This window comes from Chelonia mydas, chromosome 6 (genome assembly GCF_015237465.2).
Source record: "Chelonia mydas isolate rCheMyd1 chromosome 6, rCheMyd1.pri.v2, whole genome shotgun sequence".
NCBI lineage: Eukaryota > Metazoa > Chordata > Testudines > Cheloniidae > Chelonia > Chelonia mydas.
The window spans coordinates 52,435,216-52,454,354 of NC_051246.2; the positions used below are offsets into that span (position 1 = coordinate 52,435,216).

The window sequence follows — 19,139 nt, forward strand, 5'->3', positions numbered from 1 at the left end:
ATACCAGGTAACCAAAGCTGCATGCATTTTACTACATCAGAGATTCAAATTGATAAAATACTACATTTTCTAAAGGATCCTTCTAAGGGTTTCTTGTTAACAAAGCAGTGATGCCACCTGGAGGCCACCATACAAATGCATATAAAGGAGTAGAAGACAGCTAGTGAACGTGCAAGCAATATTTCTCCCAAAGTTCTTTACTTGTTTTATTAATGAGGTTGCTACCATCAGCTTCTTAGACAAAGCTGGTCCTTCTGAAACTGTACTTCAAAGGGGAAGGACAATGTGAAGCACACAGCAGTAGTGGCATAAAACAACTTACTTACATGTTCTTATTCTGGTCATTCCTTTACACCAGGTCTTGCTGCAATCTTGGATCACCTTCACCCAAAACTCTGAGCTAATATGACAAAAACAACAAAGGAAGGAAATGTGTTAAGCTACTAGTGCTGAGTCTGCAAGACAGTCTATCTCTTTTATGCACAAAATACCAGGTACAAGGTTAGAGTGATCATTAATGTTTTCGTAGTAGCAGAACATCAGCAGCCTCTTTCAAGGAACGTATTTAAATGGTACCTTTCTTAAAAGTCATGCTATTACTCATATTTGCAGCTATTGATGGCTTTGTTTTAAAGATACGTTTGCTTATTGAAAACAATCAGAAAAGAATTTTAAAAATAGGTTTACAAAATCAAGAGCCAATTTAAACTGAAGGCAGTGTTGCTAATTAATGACATTGCCCTTACTCCCCTATGTCCTTTTGGAATGAATTCAACAGGAATGATCCCATTACTTTTCATTGCACGGAAATGTAGGGATCTGTCATCTGTTTTCCTCTGGTCTGTTTAGCAGGATACTTGGCGGGGTTGCAGGAGTATCTTTATTGAGATCAACAGGTACCTTTCTAGAGAGATGCTTGGGACAGAAATTTAATTATATTCTAGCTCTCCTCCCAAATGAGATTTTGACTGATGGGTCCAACAACTTTCCTTGTATGGATGCAGCATTATTTTTATAAATAAACAATCGAATACCACATTTGAAAAATGATGATATCTATCAGCACAAATTGCTAGTCCAACCTTCTTGCAAAGGAACCATGGCTTCTGTTATTCAAATGTGATTCACAAAGCATTCCTCTGCCATCCCTTCTCTTGTGCCTACCTGTGGTGACTCTTGATCATTTATGGAGGCAAAAAATTGCCAACCAAATATAGGTCTAGAGTGACAGAATAAAGAATACAGAAAATGACACATTTGTAGACTTACGGATATAGACAATGAGACCTGCTATGGAAAATGACACAGTCCCGGGATAGAAATACATACTTCATAGACAGGGATCACACAGGCTAACATTTGTGGGGTTATACTGTCAGTGTCTTTTAAAAAGTTGCTTCAGTGCTGTGATGAAAGGGAGTAGTGATAGTTATAATAATACCTAACTCTTATGTAGCACTTTGCATCAGCAGATCTCAAGGTGCTTTTCAAAGATGGTGAGTATCAAAGTTGACTAGAATGACAGGCCTCTGTAGGTTCAATATTGCCTGAAGGTGTCTATGAAGGGACTGAGTTTCCTATCTGCTCTCAGTACAGTACACACACAGGGTTAGTGTTCAAAACTCAACCCGTATCCAGGATTTTCCTTTATTCTTAACTTAAGAACAACAAACATAAGTTTTAACCTGATTTAGTTGTTCCTAGGACTTTCCCCTGCAAAGTATTTTGTCTCAACCTGTAGCCATTCTTTTGACTTCAAGACTCTTCATATTTTGTCCTCTTGAGTAGGCGCTAATGAGGCCACCTGGTATGGCTGCAAGAAGTATCAGAGAAATAGCCATGTACCTCTTCTGGTTCATAGAACCTGACATCCTGCTCCAGTGTCCTTCATGGTAGGTTAAATCAGAAAATACTGAAGTTCTGCAAAAATCAACGTGGTGTATTTTCCTGTCCTTGGACCCACTTAGGAAAGATGCGGGAGAAGGTGCCTTCTCAGAATGAATCTTTTCCAGCAATTTTTCCTCAGATATTAGCTGGATCTAAACATTCTTAACCTTCCAATGACTTGGCAAACATGGAAAAGGGAATGCATTCACTAACCGACTGCATCCTGAAATAACCTCTGTCCTCAGATTCCAAGATACACAGCTTACAGGAGGTCATTATTATATACAGAAGGTCATTAAACAGTCTTCACGCAAGTTAAATGGGTAGAGAAAATCTGAATTCTGAAACATTATCATAAATTATACAACATGTGTGGGGGCGGGGATGGGTCATTTATTGTGCCACTATGACTTTCCCAGTAAATAATAATAGGGAAAGATTCAGGGCCAAATTGTGTGCTGGTGTAAATGCATATGATTCCAGGGAAGTCTATTGATTCAATGAAGTGGCACTCACTTATATCAGCAGTGAATTTGGCCCTTGCTTTCTGTGTTTCACGCCATCCCCATCTGTTTCCCAGAGGCTCAGGATGCCTTGTAGTACAGAGCCTATGAAATTTTCCCCCTGCCATTTCTTGGCAAAGTTGGTGCCACAGTGGAAATGAACCTTTTGAAACTTTGGGAACATTTCAACTCTTTAAACTCCCCATCTTCCCAATGCAATGATGATGACTGTTATTAGATGTCCGTTACAAACCTGAAAGTTGAGACATTCACAGTCTCAGTAAGAAAGACCATTTACAACTAAAATGTTTCAGAATTAACACTTGCCATCCACATTGTGTGAAAGCAAAGTGTTTGATGACTTTCAGTACCAGGACAGTTGTTCTGTGCACCTCTCTTGGGTCAGCCTACAGCTGTACAGCGCTTTGACTCCAGCTGTTGTGTCTTTTGTACTCTGGAATTTATTTTCCTCATCTTATGATGGGAAGATTCTGAACATGTCCCATATACTGCTGCTTAGCACATAATGACCCAAACAGCATATGCCAGAGCAGTTTCTCTTAAGGCCTCAGATGTTTGAAAATGCACTTGAAACTTCATGAAGAACATTTTCCCCTTCTCCCCCCAATCACTTATTAAATATACTAGCTTCCCTGCACTCTGCATGGAAGGAGACTGCCTTTTTAATAATGCTAAAGAAAGTGTTAACTAGGAAATAGGAATTACACATTTCCTTTATATGAACCAAAACTGAGATGTCTCTGTGCTCCTATTAGACATTCACACACAAGTACTGTATCTTTTTGGCCAAATCTAACCTACAATCTGGCATACAGTTGTTTATTCTGATGTCCTTTTGTTGAATATCCTCAAGGCCATGCATCAGTTCAACCATATTTGCATGTCCGAGGAAGAAAACACACTGTACTGGTCCTGAATTGAGTCTTGCGTTAGCTGTAATATCCAGCCTGGGATTTGGTTTCCTGAATGGTTTTGCAGAACAGTTCTCCAGGGCCCTCTAGTGGATGAGGTATAAAATATTTTCTGTGTCATAATTTCAAGCCATTCCTGTTACATAAATCACCCACAAGCAATGACTCATGCTTCTGGGTTAAAAGGTTATTTTATGTTTTGTATTAATTATTTATTGGCCACCAATAGATTGGTTGGCATTGTACAAAACATAGAGGTAGAATTTGATATCTTTATCTTGCATCTAAGAACATACACAAAAACACACCTTCCATTTATTTTGGCCAACAAATTAATTGCAGTTTTAATCTTAGACTTACGTTTGCAAATATCAGTGGTCACTGATCACTCATATCAAAGAATTTGTAAGTACATTTATTATTGGGAGGAAGTTGTTTTTGCATAAGCTGTAGGTATTTTATGTTGCCATTCTGTTGTTAATGTGAACAAATGGAGAAAATCTTTAAGAAAATTGACTAAAATAGCCATTTGAGATCCTTATAGCAGCCCTGCATGTATGTAGCAGAAAATGCTAATTTCCACTTTACAGCAGAAAGCAGAGTTCAAAAAGAACTAGGTGACCCATTTATTAGAATATGGCAGCTCCAAGACCAAAGATTAAAGCAGAGAACACGCAACAGACAGTAATGACAAAATGCCCTTATTGTTTTATGAATTACTAATACATTGCACATGAACATTGGCTTGAGACTTTATTCACAAACCTACTTAAACATTCATTGCAAACCTGTTTTATCTGTTTTTAAAAAAAAGCCACACACTTTTCTTGAATGTTTTATTTCTCTTTCCTATTTGCGGTTTAGTATGGACTGTGTCTTCCTGTCTGTTTGGCCTGCACTGAGCATGTTGGGGAGGCTACTATACTACCATAATAAATAATAATAACCCTGAACACCAACCTGTTCTTAAAGTAATCTGGAGCAACCTGGAAAGCTTCGTCTGTAGCACGACAATATGAAAATATCACACAAGATCCTTTCCAAGGTATCATATTCCTAATATTTTTTTGCCATAAACATACTTTGCAAATTTATGATGCAATGTGTGTTTCATTGTAGTTGAAACTGTTAATTTGATGCAATTTTTCTCTCTTAAATATTGGGACTGGGAGAAGTGCTGTGTCAGATTATATCACCTTTTCCCCTGTGGAATCTGTGCCTGCCTGGCCCTTAGCATAATATAGAGCAGCTCCAGCATTGCCCTAAATTACAGTGGCCTTACATCACTGCCTAGGGGCTACTGCGCATTGTAGAATAGCTGGAGTGCAACAGCCATCCCCCATGTCCTCCAAACCATCTCCAGGCATGCCTTTATGACAAGGCCTGTCAAGGAGTGCACTGTTCTGCAAGATGCTTGCCAGTGATGGAAACCCCTGCACATCAGGGGTATTTCCCTGGAACACATTTTGCACCCGCTAGACAGGATCCATAATAGGGGATATAGTTTGATCCTCAGTGCTGTACCTTTCTAAATAACTCTGGCACTCAGCTCAGTTGCAAGGGAAGACTGCAAACTAAGAGTGAACGGTTTCATAATGGATTGTACACTCTTTGTGGCAGGAACTGTCTGCTATTCTGTGTTTGTACAGTTCCTACCACAATGGGGTCCCACTCTTGGTTGACCCTTAGGTAATACCATAATAAACATGATTTGTAATAATAACATTATAAGCTTGGTGAGACCTTGTTATGCACTGAGTTAAAACCTCATTGAGCTAGGTTGGTGTGAACTCGACTTTCAATTAACATAACTATAAGCATAGTACAGGAAGGGGTTCCAGGTCTAGGGAGGCTCAGAACTGGGGCAGGGGATTGTGGCGTGGGAACGGACTTATGTCCAGCAGCTCGCTGTCAGCGGAAGCGGCCAGCAGCACCTGGGTGGAGGTGCACAAGCAGCTCCGCGTGACTTTCACCTGCAGGCACTGTCCCCCCCAGTTCCAATTGGCCAGTTCCCAGCCAATGGGAGTGCGGAGCCAGTGCTCGGGGCGGGCGCAGCGCACAGAGCCCCATGGTCCCCCTGCCTGGAAGCTGGACAGCTGCTGGGCACTTCTGGGGCACAGTGCAGTGTCAGAAAAGGTAGGCACTAGCCTGCCTTAGCTGGGCAGCACCGCTGACAGGACTTTTAATGTCCAGGTTGGCGGTGCTGACCAGAGCAAGGGGACCCAGTGCCTTACATGCTGTGACCCAATACTGAGTCATGACCCATGGATTGAAAAACACTGATCTAGTCCAATCCCCTGCTCAGTGCATGACCAACCCCAACTAAATCACCCCAGCCAGGGCTTTTGAAGGCTGCTATCAAATCCCCCCTAACTCTTCTCTTCTGCGTACTAAATAAGCCCAGTTCCCTCAGCCTTTCCTCAAAAGTCATGTGTCCCACCCCCCAATCATTTTCGTTGCCCTCTGCTGGACTCTCTCCAAGTTGTCCACATCCTTTCTGTAGTATGGAGCCCAAAACTGGATGCAGTACTCTAGATGTGGCCTCATCAGTGCCAAATAGAGGGGAATAATCACTTCCCTCAATCTGCTGCAATGCTCCTACTAATGCAGCCCAATATGCCATTAGCCTTCTTGGCAACAAGGGCACACTGCTGACTCATATCCAGCTTCTCATCCAATGTAATCCCCAGGTCCTTTTCTGCAGAACTGCCACTTAGCCAGTTGGTCCCCAGCCTGTAGCAGTGCATGGGGTTCTTCCGGCCTAAGTGCAGGACTCTGCACTTGTCCTTGTTGAACCTCATCAGATTTCTTTGGTCCAATCCTCCAGTTTCTCTACGTCATTCTGGATCCTATCCTCCAGCATATCAACCTCTCCCCCCAGCTTAGTGTTATCCGTGAACTTGCTGAGGGTGGAATCCATCCCATCATCCAGATCATTTAACCCTATACCCCTTAGCTCTTGCTGCTAGATATGTAGGACTAGGGTTAAAATCCCACTGTCATTCCAAGCTGCGTCTCTTACCAAAGGGCTGCTACAACATGGAACTTAAACTCCAGTGGCTTCATGGGGCCTGTTACAGGGACACTTTCACATCTCACTCTAGGAAGAAATTTGTTTTTATTAAATCAACAAATTACATCCTACCATTTTTTGTGTTACCAATATTCATACTGACAGTCACTTCTCTCTCTAATCTGTTATTAAAATTAAAAATGCAATGTAGCTAGCTTGACTCTTTTAATTAGATAATTGTTGTAGAATTTGTCATTATAATCTTTGGAGGGTAACATCTGGTTATTGTGATCACTTTTTGTGGATCAGTTACTTATTCACTTGATTTAAAGTGTTTTATAAAAAATAGGATCCTGCATTAGTCAACAGACTTGTTCCACTCTGAGGAAGATACTTATGCCCCTAAAAGAAGTAAACTGCCTGTGGCAGACAGAGAGAGGATCAGACTTTGCTGGAGGCATTATGCCTTTCAAAGGCATATGTATTCTGGATGCTGTGGGGAGCTTGCTGGGAAGTGCCCCTTGCTACACCTGTTCAACAAGTCTAATCACCAGTACTCCCCAGGCCTCAGAGCAACTCTATTGTTGCATAGGGTGGGTGAAGGCAGAACCATAGCCCTCTGGGGCTGCTAATGCTGACAGCAGCACTAGTGCTGCTAGACTATCCCATTCTTGTCTTCCTCAGTACTAGGAACCAGGATATGCCTGTTTGAGGGAGAGCTTTCACCTTGCATTTATCCAGGTGGATGTATAATTTTGTCTATTGTGCTGAACTGTGAACTCTGTTACCAATATATCTCCTGTTGCGCGTGCACACACACACACACACACATTACTTTAAAAAATATTTAGATATGGCCAGATTTCCAGTGATGCTAGGCAACCACAATTCCTACATACTCCCATGGGAGCTGTAATTACTCAAAACCTTTGAAAATCAAGCCATTAGTGCTTAGATTCTATGTAAGGGGCAACATAAAACAACCCTAAGAAAGAGAGTTTTCCTTACTTTCAAATTATTTTGTTATAATGTAATGATTGTTTTTGGGGTGTTAAAGCCTGTCATCTGTTGATTCACTGATACAGCAACTCTTAGCTCTTTTGGCTATATGCTTACTAAGCACCCTCACGGTTATTTTTGGTTTGAGAATATTTTTGTGAGAGAGGCATTAGGTGTATGTTCTGGTTTTCACTCAAACTTTGTACCATGTGGGAAAGCTGACAGCAACTTTAAAAATAAGATAAGCCTAAAATAAGCAGGTCAGTATAAACAAAACCAGAAGAGCTAGACTTCAGAGAGGCATATGTTCATCTCAGTGCACAGGGATTTACACCTCAGCACTAATTATTTTCTGTTTGACAAAGTGATTGTGCCATTTTAAGCTGGAGATAGGAGGTGCTCATAAGTACTTCAACGAAGAGTGGCGATCAAGGCAACAGGTCAAGCTAGCCCCTTGCCAAAAGTTATATATACCAGGAACTTTCTAAAGAAACCCAAATCATCTAATCTGCTCTCTCTTTTATGTCCCAAGTAATTATGAAATCAGTATTACATTAGTAAAATTAATGGTATCCAAATTGTGCCAGTTACAAAGCACTTGGCCGTGCTCATCCATTCAGACCCCTCCAAGATAAGCTGAACATTTCTCCAGTTTGGAATAGCATGTATCTTGTTTTTGAATTAAAAAAATAATAAACAATAGCTCTTGCTTACAGTCACTAGCTCAAACTGGGTGACTGTTCTGTCCTATACATTTGAGAGAGGGGAGTCAGTCATTTAAAGTCAGATTTATCACTAATCTTTCCACACTTACTAATAGGTGTGTAAACATCTCTGAAGATCATCCCTATTGGAAGAGTGTCTCATGCACAATTTTGAACCTGTGTTAAAACTGTTCAACTTCATTTGGCAATTCTATGTCTGAGAAACCACTTGGATGATGAATGTGATATAATGCCTTTGAAGAAAGATTTAACTTCTCATTAAGCAGATAGTTGGAGGTACTTATAAACATACGGGGCCAGATCCTTGGACATCTGAGGGAGTGGGACGCATAAAGGAGCCATTTTGACTCCCTCCTTCCTTGGTGCTCTGCACTGGACTTTGACCTTAACCAATTGTAAATAACTTCAAGAGGCCATTACAGCAGGTAGGGATCACGTATGTGCCAGAAGTCTAAGCCATGCACTCCTTTCAGTCTTGCCATTATCCTGCATGGAGAAGTCACACCACCTGAAAATCCCCCTATGTGGTGGAAGTCATCTAGGAGTCTGATCTGGAGGGTTTATGGCTGCTTAGCACCTGTGCAAAAACAAAAAGCAGCCAGAACACAGCTAAGGATCAGGGCATCATGCATGGTGTGATGTGTCACACTATCCTCATTTCTGTCTGGAAACATAAGACAAAGAATGGCTACTGCCTGAATGTAATGGAGACATACCAGCACATAAAAGTAAGATAGTTTATTTGAATGTAGAGAATGTAAATATTTTATATGTATTGTAAACAGAGTGGATAGTGACCCCTATAGTACAGTTGCCTTGTGCTTTCCATTATAAGCCCTGGCTTATAATTGTCCCTTTGCTAATAGCCCCTTTGCTAAACTTTGGGCTGAAATTTTCCATGCTTTCCTCTTTGCCTCATACTGAATTTTTGGAAAGTTTCACTGAAAATGGTTCAGCCATTTCAGGAAATGAGGTTACGGAGAAATAAGCAGATTTGGCAATGTCACCCATATTTTGAAGAGCTCTAGCACCTTTGTACCCTAGAGCAGGAATTTGAAATTTGGCAAGGAAATACTGCTGGGGGCAGACAGGTGCCTTTTCCTGCCTTTGTGAAAATTCACTCAGATTTAGCTAAGTTGTAAGACTCTGAAAATCAACATTTGAACCTAAATTTATAGATTTTAAGGCCAGAAGTGACAAGTGTGATAATTTAATCTGACCACCTGTATAACACAGACCGTAGAATTTCATCCACTAATTCCTGTATCAAGTTCCATAAAGTAGTTAAACTAGAGTATGTATTTTAGAAAGCAATTCAGTTATGATTCAAAGTTTTCAGGTGATGATGCTTATTAATTATTTAGCATTATGATAGTGCCTAGGGGCATCAGTGATGGATCAGGGCCCCACTTGTTTAGGTGTAGTACAAGACAGTACAAGAAAGTACAAGTAACAGAAAGATAGTCCTTCCCCTGAAGAGCTTACAATGTAAATATAAAATGAGAGGGGACAGGTGACAACAGTAAACAGATGACAGAAGCACAAGGAAACAATAAGACAATACTGGTAAGTTGGTTAATTGCCGTTACTGTTAACATTTTGAGCCTTATTTCTGGTTTGAATTTGTCAAGCTACAACTTCCAGCCATTGGCTCTTGTTATGGCTTTGCTAGATTAAAGAGCCCTTTGCAGGTACTTATAAGTCATGATGAAGTCACCTCTTCACCCTCTCATTTATAAGCTAATTAGATTGGAGCTCCTTAAGGAGACTGTAAGGCATGTTTTCCAGTCCTCAAATCATTCTTGTAGCTCTTCCCTGAGCTTTCCCCAATTTTTGAATATCCTTTCTGAAGTGTGGAAACCTGAACTGGCCACAGTATTCCAATAGTAGTCTCACCACTGCCTTATAGAGATAATATAGCCTGCCTGTTCCTACTTGATACTGACCTGTTCATATATTCAAGGATCACATTAACACTTTTGGTCCTAACATTACATTGGGAATTCATGTTAATTTGTTTGCCCATCACTATCCCTAAGGTCTTTTAAACAGTTTTCTAGGATACACACTCCCATCCTGTAACTATGTCCTACGTATTTTGTTCCTAGATGTAGGACTTCATATTTGGTGCTAAAGTGCATGTTGTTTGTTTGCACTCGACTTTTAAAGTGATCCAGATTACTCTCTATAAGTGCCTTGTCCTCATAATTATTTATCATTCTACAAGTCATTATAGGCAATGATTTTGTATTTTCTTCTAGATCACTAATAACATATTAAATACTGTGGGGCCAAAAACCAGTCCCGTGAGACCCCATAGGAACATACACTTGTTGATGATTTCCCTTTAACAATTATGTGGTAAAATCCATTATTTGGACAGTCTTTAATCAATATAATAGGAGCTATATTGATTATATATTATGTTAATTTTGCAACAACGTACCCTCTGCTGTAGAGTATGAAAACCTGTCTTACACCTCAAATACCTGATTCCTCAACCAGTGTGTTATGCACAGATCTTTTTCAACAGAAAGCTTTATGAATATTTTATTGATTTTGCTGCTGACACATTAATGTTTAACACTTATGTCACAAAACCTGTAATTTCAGTTTATTCAGACAAGAACTCCTTTGAGCTTTTTAATTCTTATTCAAGGGAAAGGTTTATTTTGTTTGAATTTAATTTTATTATGAAAACTTAGTCAGCCTGTAGGTTTAAATAGAACAGGAATTTTTCTCCCTGGGGCAAATTTGCTTGGGAATAGGAAACTAAAAGAAGAACAAAATGATTCATAATTTTACAGAAGTGTCTGATCAGCATTAAGAAATACAGCTATTGAAACTTGGTCTGCTTTAAAAATGTGAATCTGAGTGAAAGCTAGCAGCTGTAGATTTCACTGGATCTTCTTCTTTTTTAGCAGATATTGTGCTGTGTTCATATTGCTGAAGGTGTGGTTCAACCCAAATGCCCCTCTGCCATGTACATTGGGCAAACTGGACAGCCTCGACGTAAAAGAATAAATGGACACAAATCAGATGTCAAGAATTATAACATTCATAAACCAGTAGGAGAACACTTCAGTCTCTCTGGTCACTCGCTTTCTGATCTCAAAGTGAGTTTCCTTCAACAAAAAAACTTTGAAAACAGACTCCAACGAGAGACTGCTGAATTGGAATTAATTTGCAAATTGGATACAGTTAACTTAGGCTTGAATAGAGACTGGGAGTGGTTGAGTCATTATACTAAGTGACAGGGTAACAAACCTTGTGGATGGGGGGAAGCAATAGATATCATATATCTGAGCTTTAGTAAGGCTTTTGATATATGACCGTCTCATAAACAAACTAGAGAAATACAACCTAGGTGAACCTACTATAAGGTGGGAACACAACCAGATGGAAAATCGTACTCAGAGTAGTTATATAGTGCAGTGGTTCACATTCAAACTGGAAGAGTATATAAAGTGGGATCCTTCAGGGATGTGTCCTGGGTCTGGTTCTGTTCAGTATCTTCAGAAATGACTTGGATAATGGCATAGAACATATGAAGTTTGCTGATGATACCAAGCTGGGAGCGGTTGCAAGCGCTTTGGAGGGCAGGAGTAGAATTCAAAATAATCTTGATAAACTGGAGAAATGGTCTTAGTTAAACAGGACGAAATTCAATAAGGACAAATACAAAATACTACACTTAGCAAGGAATAATCAATTGCAAAAATACAAAATGGGAAATGAGTTCGTAGAAAGGAGTTCTGCAGGAAAGGATCTGGTGGTTATAGTGTTCACTATAACCACAAATGAAATACGGGTCAACTATGTAATACTGTTGCAAAAAAAAAGCAAACATCATTCTGGGATGTATTAGTAGGAGTGGTATAAGCACGACACGAGAAGTAATTCTTCCATTCTACTCTGATAAGGCCTCAACTGGAGTATTGTGTTCAGTTCTGGACGCCATATTTTAGGAAAGATGTAGACAAACTGGAGAAAATCCACAGGAGAGCAACAAAAATTATTGAAGGTCTAGAAAACATGACCTTTGTGGAAAGATTGAAAATTTGGGCTTGTTTAGACTGGAAAACATAAAACTGAGAGTCCCCTCCCCACAACATGATAACAGTCTTCAAGTATGTAAAAGGTTGTTTTAAAGAAGAGAGTGATAAATTCTTCTCCTTAACCACTAAGGACGGGACAAGAAGTAATGGTCTTAAATTGCAGCAAGGGAGATTTAGCTTAGACATTAGGAACAACTTCCTGTCAGTATAGTTAAGCACTAGAACAAATTATCTAGGGAGACTGTGGAATCTCCATCATTGGAGGTTTTTAAGAACAGGTTAGACAAACACCTCTCAGGGATGGTTTAGATAATACTTAATCCTGCATCAGTGCAGAGGACTGGACTAGATGACCTATGAAGATCCCTTCCAGTCCTACATTTCTATTTCTATCCAACAATTGAAATTGGCCCCCAGTCTCCTCACTAGTTTAATAATCTCATGTATATGAGCAGCAGGGATTCACAACAAAGACCCTCCAGTGTAGATGAACAACCACCCAAATGCTACCCTATGGGAAATGTTCCTTTGTAACGTCAGCTAGAAAGGGTATTCTTCACTTCCAGATCAAACTATTGTGTAATGTTGCTGTTCTACAGTTATGTTTCATCTTGGAGGTGGCTACACTTATATGAATTGCTTCCTAAATATAGTTTGCACCATCAACCTGTACAGCACTTTGAATAATGATACTTCATATATGCAAGGACATTAACTATTGCAAATTATTTGTCAGAGATTATAGAAAAGCCAGAAAGCATGGAGCTAAAAGTAGGTAAAATGAGCAACAGAAGGATAGGAACACAAGTTAGCTAATTATCAAATTCACAAGAAATGTAAGGGGCATTTCTCCCCTAAAATACCAAGGAAAACATTCCCTTATATTATAAAAAAGGGCAGCTGAATAATTGCCAAAGCCTTTCCAGCTTGGTTTGCCACATTCAGGGGCATTTCGGTTGTCTCCAGATGTCACACTTGTATCTCCTTAAAATAGGTATAGCACTCCTTTTGAATGCAAATTTGCCTTTGTACAACACAAGCCAGGTATTGTCTCACTGTTAATTCCCGCAAATGATAAAGAAATAAAGTAATAGGCTTTCAGTTACCTGGACTGAAATCAAAGTCCAGCAACAGCTGAAAGGGGTTGGATTCATTATACTGTCCTAGGTCAGAAATGTATATAAAGTTTAATATGTATGTAAGTATTAGACAGGCATCAATACCTGCAAGAAAGACACTGGAACCTTTAACACCACACCTGGCAGGTAAGGAAAGAAAGGCAATTGTTTGCCAGTGCCAACAATGCATGTATTATATCTCAACCCCCAAAAGTGGATGTAGCAGGTGGCTCGCATTGGAGATGTTGATCACCCATCCTGTTGTTTCAGGGATGCTCCTTACGTGGTACCTAACATCCTATGAGCCGTACCCAGCAAGGAGCAGCTACTGAGCGTTAGCTGATTAGGCAAAAACTAAGCTTTCAAGCCACACGTCTGCGGGTCAGAAGTTCACGGTGACTCTGCACCAGACACAAACCACCCCACAGGGACGGTCCTCAAAGGGCCCCTGTCCTGTACCGTCCGGGCAATGGGGCTTCTTCGTGTGGAACCACAGCAGGCCACAGGCGCGCTGCGGGCGGCCTCGCTCGGGTACCGCGGGTGACGATGCTCCGCGCGCGTGACGCCACGGGTCATCCCCAGAACGCTCCCAGGCTCGGCAGCCACTGCCCGGCCCACCGGGCGCGCCCCCCGCCCGCCAGCGGAGCCGAGCGGCCCCCACTGCCGGCGCAGGGGCTTCCGCAGTGAAGCCCTTTGCCCTGAGGGGGCTCGGAGCCCCTGATCCCTTCCCCCGCCTCCGGGGGGTCCACGCAACCGTCCCCACTGGAGAAGGGGCTGGAGCTGCCCACGCGGCCGCTGCCCGGGCCGGATTGGGACGCGGCTGGGCTGCCGCTAGAGGGGAGATTCCCCGTTGCCCGACAAGCCCGGCCCGTTCCCGCGGGGTCCTGCCAAGAGCCCCTCCGCTCTTTCCATTGTGTGCCAGGTTTTAGTGGCTAGCGCGCGCCTGAACGACTCGTCCGGGAAAGGCCTTGGCATTTGGAAGGGGGATTGTTGGATGCACGATGGGGGCGCGCCGCAATCCTGAGCCCGTCCCGCTATGGGACGCAGAGCGGTCACTGGCTCAGGCGTTCTACGAGGACACACCCCGCCGCCGAGGACCCATCGCTCGCTCGCAACCCGGCCCTGCCTGTCTGAGGCGCGCGCGCGCCCCAGTCTCTTCCTTTAGTAGCTCGGTGCAGAGCGGCGCAGGCGGCGGGGCCGGAGTGGGCTGAGGCGGCCATTCCCAAAAGCGAGAACGCAGCGCACTGAGCCCCTCCCCTTGGGACACTCACTCACACACACGGTGAGGGGGGGTGGTGGTGCCGAAGGGTTCCAGACACAGGGTCGGGAGGGTTTCCGTGAGTGACCGTTGAACCGGGATAGGGGACGAGCGGCGCCAGGAGGCTGCTGGTCACGTGATACCAGAGCGCTCTCGTCGTAGGCGCACAGAGCCGAATCGATTTGGTTGCGAGATCGTTGGGCGCGCGCCTGCAGGTGCGGCTCTGACGCTCGTCCTGGGGGTGGGGTGGGTCAGGAAGGTTGGTGGGTGCGCGCGCCCGCCCTCCCGCGTGTCCCCTCCGGCGGCCCGTCCAGCCATCCCCCTTAACGCGCTCTCCATTTCTCGCCTGTAGAGATGCCCTCGGCCACCAACAGCACTATGGCGAGTAGCAGCGGCAAAGTGGGGCCAGTGCCTGCGGGTAGCGAGGCCGCCCCGGCAGCGGTTCCCCCCCAGGCGGTAGTGGCTGCGGGCGGCAGCACCAGCTCGGTGCAGACAGAGGCCATGAAGCAGATCCTGGGAGTGATCGACAAGAAGCTGCGCAACCTGGAGAAGAAGAAGGTACCGTATCTCCCCGCACTCCGGTCTGGGCCCGGCCACCCCCTCCCGCGTTCTGGCTTCCTCTGCTCCAGCCCTCCCCGGACTCCTCTTTCCCTCTGGGTCTCCAGGTTCCCTTCCCCGCCCGGGAGTTTCCTCTCCCCGGCGGCCTGTCGTCCTGTCTCACGCCGGGGCTGTGGAAGCACCTTTCCCCATCATCCACAGCGGGGATTGGCCGGCCCGTGCCCCGCTGTGCGGGGAGCGAGGTTCCGGGTCTCGGTGCTCCTGCACCTGGCCGGCCTGGTCCACGGGGAGTTGCCGCGGGCCTGCTCGGGGCGTTCCCGGTGTGGGCCCGGCGGAGGCTCCCGCCCGAAGGTTCCAGAAGAGCGCCCGCCTTGCCCGGGGCATTCCTTTCCTGCTCCGCCTGGCCGAAGCGCGCAGCCCTTTGTTCGCAAAGCCCAGTGCGGGGCGATGCGCGTCCCACTCACGGGGCTGTTTGGGTTCGGACACAGGCAGGAGGAGCCGCCACTGCCCCCTTTCTCGTCCTCTCAGTCGCTGAGACAACGCAGTCCCCACCCCCACCCCTTTGTTCCTGTGGGCCGGGGTCTTCGCGAGCTCAGCCTTTGCGGGGGGATGAATTGGGCTTGTAACCGCCCCATGGAGTAGCGGCCTTTCCCCCGGGATAGAGAGCTGGGTGGGTGCGGGACGATAGGATCTGCAGTCTGTGGGGCTCACGGACTGTGCACATGGAGGCAGAAGCTAACATGGCGGCGGCGAGAGGCAGTCTCAGCCTCTCCGAGGCAGCTGCATTGTGTGAGCAGGCACTGGCAGCACAAAGCCGGGGCCAGCCGGCCACGCTGCCAGAGATTCCCAGCCCCTGGAGGCTTCCTCTGTATGGGTCACACAGCCAAGACTCAAAGGCTTCCAGGATTTCCAGGACTCGCCCTGACTCTTGGGGTGTCTCTTGTGGGAATATCAGTTAATCTTAGAGGGTCTGGGTTGCCTAAGGAGAGTGAGGGTGTTGTGATTACTTATCATTTCTATGGTACCAGTTGTGTACATGATGCTGTGTCAGATGGATCTTGCCACACAAGTGGCCCGGTTCTACAGAGCTTAATGGGTAAATGTAATAGGACACAATAGCAAAGACAAGTTTGAATGGTTATTGCCCCCATTAAAAGCTCTGGAGTTTTGGTGATATACTTGAGAAATATTGGTGATATACTTGAGAAAGTTAAAACTTGGGATACTACCAAAAAACTCTGAACTGCAGCAAGGTTAATCTCTTAATTCTGCTTTTTTTTAATGTTAAAAAAACCATGAATTCAGTTATGAAATTTTCTGTTTCACTTTTATTTAAAAACAAAATTTGAAATATGAGTAGTCTAGTTTGGGATGAATTAACTATATTAAGGCAGTAAAGGTGACGTGCAGAGGGGCCAGAAATTGTGCTTACTTTACACCTGTATGCATGAGTGCACTGCTTTTTTTCCTTTTAAAAAATAGCAGGAATGTTAAGTGTTGTCATTTTAAAGAGAGAGGGAAGGCTTTCTGTATGACTTTAAAATGTGGCAGGGGAGTTCTCTCATACTTTGCCTGTAGACAGACTTATACTTGTATAAGCAAAGGTGTGATATTAAACAGTTAAATCAGTGCAAGCTTATGTGTAGACAAAGTCTTAGTCTTTAACTGAAGGTTTGGAGATTTTCAATCAATCTTTAAAACTTTCCCCAAGTGTTTTAAGTGAATTAAGTAAATTGTAAATGGTCTGAATAAAAAACTTCAGACAAAACAAGGAAGTGAAACAATATGATAAACCTGCTAGTTTTCCAAGATGGACACAACTTGAATTTTCAGTTAAAAATTAGGAGGGGGGCAGGGAGGTAGGGAGAAGAGCTCTTCAGACCTTCTGCCCTAAAACAAGCAAAAACTGCACAAGTACAGCCTTTCTGCCTTTGGTCACTTTTACCTGTTGTCTGTATGCAGCAGTTTCTGAAGTTTTAAAGAAACTTCATAACTTACATTTTAACAAATGCCTTTAGTGTTCGTCTTTTAATGCAGTTGTTCTCAACCTTTCCAGACTATTGTACCCCTTTCAGAAGTCTGATTTGTCTCACATACCCCCAAGTTTCACCTTGCTTAAAATCTACTTGCGTACAAAATCAGACATAAAAATACAAAAGTATCACATACAGTATAACTGAAAAATTGTTTACTTTCTCATTTTTACCATATAATTATAAAATCAACTGGAATATAAATATTGTACTTATATTTCAGTGTATAGTGTGTAGAGCAGTTTAAAAGTCATTTTATGAAATTTTAGTTTGTACTGACTTTGCTAGTGCTTAGGTAGCCTGTTGTAAAACTAGGCAAATATCTAGATGAGCTGATGTACCCCCCTGGAAGACCACTGCATACCCCCAGCGGTACACGTATCCCTGGTTGAGAACCACCTTTTTAATGGACTTTCTGGTAAAGTTCTATGGAAAGTATCTTAAACTAGAAAGTTATAAGTAGAAGACCTCAGAATTCTGATACAAATGCATGCAATTTGGGACATTTTAGCTTGTGAATCCCTTAGTCTCTGTTAGTTCCCCATACCTGTTATAATATACGGAGAGCAGTAGTAACTGCTAAATTAAGGTGTCTTGAGCATTTCACTATAACTTTACGAAACTTGGCAAGGAAACTTCCCTCACAGAGAAGAACCTTTGAGTGGTTGTGGTTTGAATTGCTTTTGAGTTGAGAAATTGTGTACTATATTTTGTTTTTTTTTTGTTGCACACAAAGTGTGCAGTTAAGGTCAGGTTGTATGTGCATAGCTAGCTTAGCACTGTGCACAGTGATGAGTGCGTGAAGGGGACAAGCGCTCCTGCACAACTCTGAAGACTTGCTGCAGACCTCATAATGTGCATAGGATAAATGGTTCTTGGATGTGTCAAGCCAAATTGTTAAACTATGGATTTTTTTCTTGTCTTTAAAAAGAATAAATCAAAGGTGTTCAGAGAATATTAAGTTTTGAAGATTGTCATTTCCTTACTTCTGATTACTTAGCCATGCAGAGACTGCATTCGCAGTGTTTATTTGTGCTTATGTATTGTTTGTGATCACATGCTGTTTCTTAAATGCAGTATTCATACAACTACATTTTTTAATCTTCTAAATTTCTGAAGATGTTTTGCATATAAAGGGTAAGATCAGAAATTCCACAGTCTAGAGTCAAGTGGATGAAAAATGTTAAATGTGAAAACATCTGATAATGTGAAAGATTAAATGCTTTCACTAAAGGAGTTTGCAGGTGTTCATCTAGAAGGACAATTGAGTTAAGTTTTGAATGTTTATTAGCTAGGAACAAAGTAAAAATACTGTTGATTTGGTGACCTGTGCAATTAGTTAGGACATATTTTAGATATTTAAATCTTAAATGGTAAGTGTGGCTTGTGGTCTAATAAAATACACTTTTGCTGTAGAAATCAGAAATGCCACATCTTGACTCAGAAGTCTTTTTAGTTTCACACTTTCATTAGCTGGTTTCAGAGTAACAGCCGTATTAGTCTGTATTTGCAAAAAGAAAAGGAGTACTTGTGGCACCTTAGAGACTAACCAATTTATTTGAGCATAAGCTTTCGTGAGCTACAGCTCCCTTCATCAGATGCATACTGTGGAAAGTACAGAAGATCTTTTTATACACACAAACCATGAAAAAATGGGTGTTTACCACTACAAAATGTTTTCTCTGCCCCCACCCCACTCTCCTGCTGGTAATAGCTTATCTAAAATGATCACGCTCCTTACAATGTGTATGATAATCAAGTTGGGCTATTTCCAGCACAAATCCAGGGTGGGGAGAAAACCTGGATCTTCTGTACTTTCCACAGTATGCATCTGATGAAGTGAGCTATAGCTCACGAAAGCTTATGCTCAAATAAATTGGTAACTTTCATTAGCTGGCTCTGTAAGAGTAAAATGATATTGCTAAACTCAAGTAGTAATAATTTTGGAATTACAATACAGTAATCAAAATATGCTGAAAATAATTCAAGCTAGAAACCATAGTAATTACAGGTGTTTATACTAAATTGCTAGTTATATTTCATTCTTCTTGTTTT

General features: G+C 42.7%; 1 protein-coding gene and 1 long non-coding RNA gene across 8 annotated transcripts in view; one reads left to right on the plus strand and one right to left on the minus strand.

Moving 5' to 3' along the window:
- Window positions 1-15,698, minus strand: part of LOC119566525 — a 54,267-nt gene extending 38,569 nt beyond the window's left edge. For all 3 annotated transcript variants that reach the window (XR_006291559.1, XR_006291558.1, XR_006291560.1), the window contains exons 1-2: window positions 15,056-15,698; window positions 323-400 (exon numbers count right to left, since the gene is read on the minus strand). This is a non-coding gene — a long non-coding RNA (uncharacterized LOC119566525). The remainder of the gene's footprint in view (window positions 1-322; window positions 401-15,055) is intronic.
- Window positions 14,237-19,139, plus strand: part of CAPRIN1 (cell cycle associated protein 1) — an 80,890-nt gene continuing 75,987 nt past the window's right edge. For 2 of the 5 annotated variants that reach the window (XM_037900007.2, XM_037900008.2), the window contains exons 1-2: window positions 14,359-14,517; window positions 14,846-15,051. In XM_037900007.2, coding sequence (XP_037755935.1) covers window positions 14,848-15,051 — 204 coding nt within the window. In that variant the 5' untranslated portion in view covers window positions 14,359-14,517; window positions 14,846-14,847. Of the gene's footprint in view, window positions 14,709-14,845; window positions 15,052-19,139 lie in introns of all 5 variants that reach the window. The other 3 variants (XM_007067962.4, XM_037900006.2, XM_043548733.1) reach the window with 3 other exon arrangements.